The sequence below is a fragment of the Bidens hawaiensis genome, unplaced genomic scaffold, assembly GCF_021521415.1.
Source record: "Bidens hawaiensis isolate Kalapana, Puna unplaced genomic scaffold, B.hawaiensis_p1.1 tig00011661_1, whole genome shotgun sequence".
Taxonomy (NCBI): Eukaryota; Viridiplantae; Streptophyta; class Magnoliopsida; order Asterales; family Asteraceae; genus Bidens; species Bidens hawaiensis.
Genome location: NW_027491918.1, coordinates 124,313 through 136,019, shown reverse-complemented (window position 1 = coordinate 136,019; position 11,707 = coordinate 124,313). Strand labels below are relative to the sequence as shown.

Below are 11,707 nucleotides of genomic sequence, written 5' to 3'. Positions count from 1 at the left end.
AGTTATTGTTTGGAAAGTAGTTCAACATATTAGAGAAGGGGTCTTATGCTTTTACAATACTTCTTTATCGTGTGGGTGGTGTGGATTAACGCACACTCCGTTTTCAGGTTTATATTGCTTCGTTTTTGTATCGAACGGATTGTGACCGTCGTGTGGATTCCATAGTCTTCAATTATTTTTATTTTTCTGTGATATTGATTAATCCAACTTTAACTTTGGGATGCACTATTATACTTTCATAAAATTTGCATAAGTTATATAACTTCTTCTAACTGTGTGTTATATGCATATAGATTTGCATGGCATGAAACAGCCGAATTACCAGGTGCCTTCATGACTAGTTAAAACCGTCAATAGTCAACGATTTCTGATATATATAGTTTTATCGTTTACTGCATGGAAATATGATTCTGCTAGAAAAGATAATATTCTTGGCATAATGCAAAGGTAAGCGCTTGCAGGTGTAAAGCAACACGACTTATAGATTTCCACTAAATCTTGTCCATATGCTAGCGTTAATGGACTTTAATCCGGTAGATTTCACCGTGTTCACTACAAACCAAACATATAGTCAAAAAAAAAGAAACCAACTAAAAGAACAGTAATTTGAAGATATTTGTTTAAAACTTTATATCGAGTCGCTTCAGGTTCTAATTTCAGTATTCCAAACGTCTAAACAATAACGCTTGCCAAATCTTGTTACTTTTGTAGGAACTTAAAACTGCTTTGAATAGTAATTATGAGAACATGATTCATCTTTAGGTAAAAGATAGCACAATGTATAAACATAACACCACGGTGATGAAACAGAAATTGGGAATGGGCAAAACAGTAACCCGATTAAACTGATTCTGTAGTCCGCTTGTTTTAAATATGCATAACTTAATTTTGATCTGTTTTGACTTGCACCATTCGTCTATGGATCAAAAGTTATGTGTGTTTTAAGTTAAGCCACTTTCAAGCCCACTTGTTTTGCCAATTCTAGGACGGATCAAAAGTTATGTCTGTTTTAAGAAGGATCCTTTACGTTTCTTTGTTTGGCCAAAATTTAACGTGTCGCATCTTCAAACCAGTATAAATGGAAAATCTGAAACAGGAAAGAAGTAACAGTTTTATATGGTTATTGACAAAATCGTGGCCATGGTGACATGGTGTGAAATTCATGTTTCCTTGACTGTATAATAATAGCCGTTGCCACTAGCGCATGTCGTGCACACGCCTTTTTAATTTCATATACTAAGCATAGATCCCCTATTTTGGTCATGGTTTGCTTTGAGCACTATCTGTGGGAGCCATACATAGGACATATCGATCCTTCAAAAGTTGGTCACGATTAAGGATTGTTAATGGCTCTCAGAAAGTTAAAAGATATGATCATGATATGTTGTTTATTACACGGAAGTAGCATTATTAAAAGATACGAGCCATAGGACGTATCAAGCCCTTTGATTGTGCACAGAGACCGATTCGAGATGGTTATTCTCCAAACAGATCCGGAGAGTGGGTTAGGCTTCAAGAACAAAAGAGAAGTAGAGAGACAGAACCTGAGACAATTTTCTGATTATGTTTCTTATTAAATAGTAGATAAACTTAATTAGATAATATATTAAACTTTAATTAATATAATAGATTGTATCATGCACTCTTCGTTTTTGTTTCTTTATATTGGCCTTTTATGTTTTCTTCAAGTGAATGATGGCAGTTGTGTGGATTCCACAAGCCTTGAATATTTTTTAATAAACCATTAGTCCAAGTTCGATATATTGAGACTACTTAATCTATTCTTTGAATGCGCTTTATTTGAATATATATTATTATGAGGGGCTTGTGGGTTGCACACTATCTTTAGCTTTATTATCCACCTACATGTTTTCATTAAGTTAGATAGAAACTGTAGCAGAAATATTAAATACAGCCAAAATATATAACTAACTAATATGCAGGGAATTAACATGAAACAGTGATAACAATAACTTAAATAAAAGTTAAATCACTAAGATTCTATTTCGACGTGCTTTGTTCATTTAGCGATGAAGGACTGAACTTTTCATGGCGCAAATCCATCGGAAATGACCATTTGGGCGGATTTAATTGAGAGGGTTTGTCCATCACAGATAACTGTTTTGTGTGTAGTGCAAATGTAGTCACTTGCTTAAATATTATTATTAGAGGCTTGTGGTTTGCACACTATCTTTAGCTTTATTCACCACTAACACAATGATCATTAAACTATACACTACACACATTCATATTCTCCATATATATCCTACAGGGAGACTATCTTTCAAAAACAACTCTTCGGGTTCTTATCGTATTCCATTTTTCGATCTTTGCTTGACCATGATGGCTGCACAAAATGATTTGTGTGTTCAGGCTTCTGTGGACAAGTCTGAACTGGAACATGACCAAGTGTCATACTCCCAACCAAATGTTGATGCGGCACACGAGACCAAGAGAGATGGTAGAGTTGTTAGAAAGAATCAAGGAAATGGGAAGCCGAATCCCATTCTCAACTTTGAATTTTTCTTGTTTACATTTCTACATTGAGTTCTGTATTTGTAAATATGAGAAGTTATAAAATAATACTCTTTTATGTGATTGTATGCTTGTTAGGGATTATAACACACACTAATGGAACACATACATACATAAGCAATAAACTAATACGGGTATCTGACGTGGTTTGGTCTAAACTGATAAAGATTACAAGTACATCACGCGATATATATAGAGACTAAACTATGGTTTATAATTGTTGGAAAAATTGTGAAAAAAGAAGTTTTCACTGTATAAAAATGTATTTTTCGCAAGCTTTGGATATAGTTAACTATATGTAACTTTGGTTAATATAAGAGCTAACTATTCACTTTGTATTCTATGTTGTGAGAGCTTCACAACAAACTAAACCGTGTCCAAAACAGAGATATTAGGATGAATGAGATAATGACATTCTAAGTTGGGTGTTTGAAATTTTAAAGCAATCAACTAAATGAAATGGAAGGAGTGGAGGCTAGTCCACATTGGTGGAGAGACAAAGTGATGCAGCGGTATAACGATAACGAAGATCGAATCACGTTGATTCTAAGAATACCCGTGATGAACTTCCCAAAACTCCCAAAATCTCACTTAAATGTCAACGAAAATGAAAAGAAAATAATTTATTACTGAAATTCAAGTCTGTCTTTCCAGATTACATTAGCAACATATAAAAAGACTTTCTAATACGAAATGGGCCCAAAAAAGGCCATGGGCCAAACACAAACCCAAAAAGAAAATTGTAAAAACTGACAAAAAAATATAAAAAATCCCATAACTTTATTTAGGAGGCGTTTTGGGGCTTCTGACATGGGCCAAACCGCCGTAGGTGTTTGCCACAATGTGCTCCTCGTCTCAAGCTTCGATTTGATTGGTAATGGGCTTGAAACAGAGCTTCGTGGGCCAAGTTATGCCTATTTTCGTGGGCCACCTTTGGAAGCACGATCATGAGCCTCCAAATATAACATGACACGTTCTTTAATGCTTGGGCCTCCATCACAATGTCACAAAACCTTGAATGGTTTATAAGGAGTTTAAAGAAGTCATAGTTAAGCGCAACCTTGAAGGGATGAAGCCTTACTTACTCACACATGCGTTGTGGGCGCAAACCTTGAGTAAACATACGCGTGACACACTTCTTACTTAAGTGAAACCTTGAAGGGTGTGAAGCCTTCTTAACTCGCACTGAGTCGCACGCACGCACGGCGTGGGTGCAATGCTGATTTGGAATTTTGCACACTTGCGCCCTCGCGCTTAGTTGAGAATTGAGATGGTGTGCGAGTTGGATCCAGGTCACATAACGCGCAACTGCCTGTGTGGTTTTTGGTTTTCATTAATAAAAAGCATTAAAGACATCAAATGCAATTTATTTTGGTTTTCATAAAGCAAAAAGAACATTTGCTACGATACATTTGCAACACCACACTCTTATTAATAGAGATACATTAACACTTTGAGGTGGGTTTTTTTACAACCTTTTTAATCATTTTAACATGTTGACTAATTTAAGTAGAATCAAATTACTCTTTTTACTGATTTGAGATTATATGAACAAGACATATTGCCACATATATAAGTTTACAAGTAGGAAATTAAGAATATATGTGAAATGATCTTTTTTTATGTTACACACGTCTAAATTACGTTTGGGTTTGCTATCCAACGGGTTGTGCATAATAATACTTTGTAAGAACCAAAATTTTGTTTTTAGTAGGATTAAGTTTGCTATCCAAAAGGGGCTGCGGTGCAGCACTTCTTTATATATGCATTCTGACTCTCCGTGTATTCCCATGTCTCTCTTCTCTAACCCATACACACAACACCACGATAGCTTCCAACATGAAATGCACACTCCTGATTTGGTAAATTCTTTAGATCCTCAAGCCATCCCATCATTTATTTATGCAAGTGCTATCCTAGAAGGCCTCCACCTTCCAAGTGCTTTGATGTCTTTGTATCTTGTACGCTATGGTATTGTGAAACATGGTGCAATTGGTTCAATAGCATGGGGCCGATGGTTGAGATATAGGATCTTTATGGTCTCAAAGTCGATACCTAAATCAATATGGTTTTCTCTTAATTGTGGGTTTTCTCCTTAATGGTGTTCTTGAGCGAGTCGAGTCTAGAGCGACAAAATCAGTATGGACGATTGACATCGGGTCTCAGGAATGCTCACTCGGGTGTTGATGGTAGTTACAAACATTAAAAGAATTGCTAAACATGTGGAGTCTCTGTTATAATTGAATTTATAATTGAAATTTGCATAAGAGTTTGAAATTTAAATAAATAGGAATCTACCAAAAAGCAGTTATAAAAGAACTAAAATCTCTGTTCAAAATAAGAACTAAAATCGATCATGGTGGTGTGGACAATTAAAGCGTATTAAGTTTATACACACAATAGTATAAATTTTTAATTGAAAAGCAGTGATTATATTGAAGCATAAGAAAATCGAGTAACAAGCTGCACCGCTACTGCTTTTAAAGCAACACGCGTATTGGAAGCGGTGGTGGGGTGGCCGTGGCGATGGTGGTGATTGAGGTGATCAGGGAGGGGTTGCGAGTGGCGCAATTGTGGTGCTCGGGTGAAGGAGGTGGTCGAGGCATCAGGGTTGGCTGGGGCAGTGGTGACAGCGGAAAAATGTTGAATTCCTTATATATATAATATAGAACTTTGGTGCCGCAAGTGCCCTATTGGGCCACTTGGCGGCACCGTATTAGTTCGCAGTTTTTATTTTGTTTTATTTCGTTCAGTTACCATAACCATAACGAACGTATGAGAAACCGACCAAATGTCTTTTTCTATATTTTAGTTTCGGTTCCATAACGAAGCTGGCGGAAGCCGACCAAATTCGAGTAGACTCGCCTCTTCAACGCATGTAACTGACAACGCTCGAGTTTTACCAATGCGCAAGTTTACCGCCCGACACCCCTGTCCATCGGTCCACCTTCATATTTATATTTTTTTTCTTCACTTTTTAGCTCCACTATCGTAACAAGCGTAATCAAAACCGACTGGATTCGCGCCGAATTAGTGCCACAATGAGACGGACAACGCTTGTATTTTCCACTGTTCGGGTTTGCCGACAAAAAAACATCGTTGTAAATATTTTGTTTTTTATATGTTAATCTTTTTATATGTTAAATTGACGAATTAATTTTTTGGGCTTTAACGCTTAAACTTTACTAACAATGCCTATACCCTAACGAACATAACCGATACAGATCGAATTTCCGTTGACTCATCATCGTAATGCTTGGGTTTTTCCAACGCCCAGGTTTCAACGCTGAAGTTTTGTCAGCTGCCCCACCGCAACGCGCTGGGTAGAAGAACTAGTTCCCATACATTAGGGAATTCGAGTGACTTAGTTCCAATATCAAAGCATGTTTCACAACCAAATACATTAATAATGGAATTCATATTCTTATTCCAACAAGCGAACCAAACACATTAAGAAATGAACTAAAATTCTAATTTTACCGAATTTTACAAACTAAAGGCCGGCTCATATATGGTCGCAAGTAACCACGTAAAAAAATCTAAATATACAACAAATTTCAAATGATCACACGATTTAACGAAAGACTTAAAATATCCCACGGTCTTGTCAAACGAATATCCCATACCCTACTTATAGCTTTGTTAGGCTATGTGTAGTGGAGGGGCTACAAATTGGGGCGTTTTGCGCCATGTGACGCCCAGTCAGCAAATGGTAGGTTTTTGTTTTTGGGGTGTAATGGTGTAGGGGCTACAAATAGTAATATAATACACACACACACACACACACATATATATATATATATATCTTACACACACATATATATAATAATAATATAAACAAACAAAACACACAGACATGTTGGGCGAGAAGAACTCATCGCCCGCGCCCCATTTCGCCTGAATATCGCTCGGGGGCGGTGTTCTCGCCCCTTCTCGCCCAAACTCGCGCCCCACTACACTTAGTCTTATTGGCGGGATTCCACTGGGTATGATTGATTAATTGATTGATTGATTGAATTTAAAATATAAAATGAAATATGATTAAACCATATGTCCCCTCACATGAATAAATAGGAAGAAGAGAAATAATAAGGTGTGCTTGATCACATTTACAATAATTTACTATTGCACTTTTACTCTTTTAAAGTGACTAACAGGACCGTTAAAGTATCTTTATAAATATATATACACACCTTTAAGGGGGTCTTGTATATATTTTTCACAAGCACCTTATATCAATTCTCATAAGTCACATTTAATATTCTCTATTGCCATCTGACTATCTCACTTCATGGCTGAACAAAATGACTTCAAAATACCAATTCCTGAAAACAAATCAATAGATGAAGATTTTGACTACTCACAAAGGGGACAATGGCTTCGTGCCGCTGTCTTAGGAGCCAACGATGGTTTAGTTTCGGTTGCATCTCTAATGATGGGCGTTGGAGCTGTTAAACATGAGGTGAAAGCCATGGTTCTCTTTGGTTTTGCCGGTCTTGTTGCAGGAGCATGTAGTATGGCAATTAGAGAATTCGTGTCGGTATCTTCTCAACTTGACATAGAGATGTCTCACATGAGACGAACACGAGCAAATACTAAAGAACGCGAGAACACTGAACAGCTGCCAAACCCTGTGCTCGCGGATCTAGCTTCAGCACTTGCATTTATATTAGGTGCAATAGTGCCTTTACTTGCTGCTCTTTTCATAGTGAACCATAAGCTGAGGCTGGCTGTGGTGACGGCTGCAATCACTGTTGCACTAGTGGTTTTCGGTTGGATTGGCGCTTTTCTAGGGAGGACCCCTGTGGTTAGGTCTTGTGTTCGAGTTCTCGTGGGTGGTTGGATGGCTATGGCTATTACCTTTGGGCTAACCAAGTTGATCGGTTCTAGCAGTTTGTGAGTACGTCTAGATGTCATTGTTGTTTAATTTCTTCTCATGTTATTGGTTAAATTGGACTAAAAAGTTATGCATATTAAAAATGAGCATATATAAATTGAAAAAGAATAATATGTTTTAAAATTTAAATTGTTTCCTAATTATTCTCTCTATCATTTTTGTTACAACAAATATTGCAAAAGTCGCTAAGCGGGTCCTAGAAGGCCGACTGAGAAGTTAGGTGTACTCGGAGTATTCGGGGAGTACTCGGAAATGATAATTATATATAGAAAATTAACTTTTGGATATTATATATATGTCAAATATCATAAGTTTACTAATATTTATAGAAAAATATGTGTATATCAATATAAATAAGATAAATACATTTTAAATGCTAAATTATTCTAAATTTTGCTAATCATTAGCTATAAGAAGTGATATTCCTTTTTTAATATTACAGAAATATGAATTATGTTTTATTGTTTAAGTCAAAATCTGCCAAAATTGATCGACTATATGTGATTCTGGCAGAGGTTGACCCTACTTTGATCGATTCTTAGTAACCAGACGGAGTTAAAAAAACTCCCTCAGCGTCATACCTTGTAGTGAATACTTGAGGACTACTCGGCCATGTAAACATACTTTTACAACATTGGACTTACAACCTTCGAAAGAGCTAAAGATTGAGGTGATGTATGCGAGTGCTACACATCAGGTTATTTGGGTTAACCCGAAACCCGATCCTAATTATTATTCGGGGAGTTAGCCTGATCTTAAGACTTTTCGTCCCTATATAACATAATTCTAATTGGCCTAGTTACATATTCATCAAAATTAAAATAGAAATCATAACCTTAATGATGACAAAAAGGAGCTTGAATTTACATATATGAAATAAAACGTGACATCTAAAAATACATGATTGTTTGATTATCGGTTTTATTATTTTAATAAAAAAGGTGAGCAACTTTTATAAAGTATTAAGTGTTCTTTTAACATGCATTAGGTACGTTGTTCAACTGAATAGGTGATAAATACAAACAAGAAACGTGTACTTATGAGAAAAAAAAATGAGTGCAAACAAGTATGATCCAGTGATAGAAAATTGAGTGGTTAGTTTACGTGGGATGCAAATGTGAGATTACTATTTTAACCGATACAAGATATAAATGTAAATTTCAGCTGTAACAAATTGTGCAAAAATAGTAGCAATGAAATAAGTTTCATCAAAATAATGTTTTTAACAGTTTTCTACTAGTGGCAACTTTTTTTAAAGTTTTGGGACATGATAATTCTTTGTTTGAGTATAATTAACTAGTCTTGTTAAGTATAACCATGATTTGTAAATTACTAGTGTTGACCATCTTCAACTAATTTAATAACTTCAAATCCCATTTGGGTCCTACTTAGTTCCCACTAGCCACAACAAGCTAATGCTCAAGGAATTGTAGAAATTATCGACCCATGTCAGTATGGTTTCAAATGCAAGGTTAATCTAGTTTATGGTTTGCATAAAATCCCATATGTGGGGTCATTGAAAGTACATGTTCAAAATCACGCTCAATCTCTTTTCCGAATCTTGGTGTAGCTGCATGAGCCCAGAGCCCTTCTTGTGTGCCACAAATATCCGTCTTTCTGCTAAAGAGAATGAACTAAACTCATAATTATTAGACACTTTTAATGAATTAATGAATGTCAAGAGAGACTTTGTGATACTAGACAATTTAATGAGATAAACCTCAAAATTACATATGATATCTCATTGAATCTAATTATATATCGAACCCATATTATGAAGTTTTACCATGAGCAGATTGTATCCATTGAGTAAATATAGGTTCGAGTTTAAATGTTTGTATCTTTGGACTTCATTAAGTTAAAATACTTTTACTAATCCTTCAATTTACAAAAATAAAAAAAAGGTCTTTCCTTTTAAAATCTAATGAACATTTGAGTATTTTATTTTTACATGTGTAAAAAGGTTTGAACCTTTTTTAAAGGTAAAATTAGTATAGATGATAAAGTATGACTTTCTCTTTAACCACTAGAAACAAAAAGAAAGTCATTTAGTGACATACAAAAAGTACCATAAAAACCGAAAAAATGTCGATAAATATTAAAAACCTTGTTAGAATGAGCGCACAACAAACAATAAAGGTGTCACTAGAAACGTTACCATTGAAGCCTTTAGCGGCACTTTTTTCGTCTATCACTGTAAATTTTTCGACTTTAGTGAAAAAAAATTCTGGCACTTCAATTTTTTGGATTTGGTTGCAATTTTTCGTGTCTTGACTCTGACGCACATCACGATCTACTGTTACATATATGAACATACCAGCAATATTGGTTGTGGATCAAGATCAAAGTACATATAATTTCTACGTATTTTTTTATTTTACAAAATTACAAAAGTATCTTTAATATATGTGAAGCTATATGGGTTGTGCTAGATCACCCCATACACCCTTTAATAATACGCCCCATATTAAGGGGTGTTTATCCTATATGATGTACCTTATATGCAGCGTATTGTACAATACGACCCATATTAAGGGATATGCGCTGCGTATTGTACAATACGCGGCATATAGGGTACTACTGACAACCTAGGACTACTTTGACAGTCCTAGGTTGTCATATCGTACTCTATATGCCGCGTATAGCACAATACGAGGCATGTAGGTTCAGTTTGAATAATTGAGCCATCCGCTCCCCCTTTCTTCTCTTTATATATATATATATATATATATATATATATATATGTTACCATACACAAATACATGCAGACATAATTCATCATCACCTTTCTTTCGAGAATCAAAACAAAAAAAAATAAAATATGGTGGTTCGATAATATGTTTCCTGACAACGAGGAGGAGCCGGGATACGTGCCTAACGATCAGCCTAGGTCGTCGGGATTGACATATTTCTGTATAAAAAGTTGGAATATCGTTATACATATTTCTGTATATAGATTGACATATTACTGTAAAAAGTTGTAGAACGAGTGGGTGTTAGTTTGTATAATAATAATAATAATAATATATAATAATAAAGAAGAATAATAATAAATAATAACAATAATAATGAATAATAATAAATAATAATAATATTCACATCCATACATAACCTTTTTTCATAAAAGGTGGGGTTAAAAGAGGACATATATGCCGCGTATAGCGCTACACGCGACATATAGGTCCCTCTTTAGCCCTCCTCTTTTGTTAAAAGGGGCCATGTATGGGTTAAAAATGGACCTATATGCCGCGTATAGTGTTATACAGAGCATATAAGGGCCCTTTTAACCCTTTTTTTTGTTAAAAGAGGTCATTTATTGATGTGAATATTATTATTTATTATTATGTAATATTTATTATTATTACTTAATTTAATTTAATTATACTGTTATATATACAGTTTCACGCCGATGCCGACCATTCCCATAGGTATCTGCGCCTCCGACAGATGATACCACGTTACAACACAGTCATCAGTTGGTCATTTTTAGTGGCTTGTGATGTATGAGATCGAGCGGTCGAGTACGTAACAACACGGTACCACCTCCACCTACTTTGACCATAAGGCGAGCACGTTGGGCGTTAGATGCGGACGTGGCGACGACGGTTAGGGATCGGGCGTCAGACGCAGGGCCGACAACCACATTGATGTTCACAATGCGACTTTTACAGCCACCGACATCGACGACACGTTGTTTTTATAGTTTGTATATATTTTGTTTTATTTTGTACAAACTCGATGTTTTGTATACAATAATGTTTTGGTTTGGTGTATATACGTGTTTATTGTTTTGGTAAAATTTTTTTGTTATAAATCACATCTTTTTAAACAAAATTATTATATAAAATCAAATGTGAAAAAAGAAAAAAAAAACAAAATTAAAACATAAAACATAAAAAGAAAAATGAAAAAAACATAAAAATGTAAAATAAAAAACATAATAAGACAAAATTGATGGGGTTCTCTACGAACCGCTTAATATATCCCGTATAGGGCTATCCTGACATATTGATGGTATTTTTTTAGTAAAAACTCATAATGCCCCTAGAAAATGCCATAACTCATCATTTAAAAAGAAAAGGACGTCATTACCTCAGCAATGCATCATACTGAAGTAGAAATCCTACAAAATAAGCATCAATTATATTGTACGTTTTGAAAAAAAAAAACGACAATAAATTTGACAAGGGCCACCAGATCGAACAAGTGTCATATGTCAGGGCGAATCATTCGAACTGAAGGAACAACATGGCATGCACTTTACAAGACAGACAA

General features: G+C 35.2%; 1 protein-coding gene across 2 annotated transcripts; it reads left to right on the top strand.

Annotated features, from left to right (window-relative positions):
• The first annotated feature begins 1,942 nt into the window (after positions 1-1,942).
• Positions 1,943-7,582, top strand: LOC143538622 (vacuolar iron transporter homolog 4-like). 2 transcript variants are annotated; one of them, XM_077032138.1, is made up of 2 exons: positions 1,943-2,423; positions 6,877-7,582. In XM_077032138.1, exons 1-2 carry the CDS (start codon positions 2,218-2,220, stop codon positions 7,433-7,435), a joined length of 765 nt encoding a protein of 254 aa, XP_076888253.1. In that variant the 5' UTR covers positions 1,943-2,217; the 3' UTR covers positions 7,436-7,582. The 2 variants fall into 2 exon arrangements, with proteins under 2 accessions (XP_076888253.1, XP_076888252.1); XM_077032137.1 differs by lacking the exon at positions 1,943-2,423 and having other exon boundaries at positions 6,690-7,582.
• Positions 7,583-11,707: the final 4,125 nt, after the last annotated feature.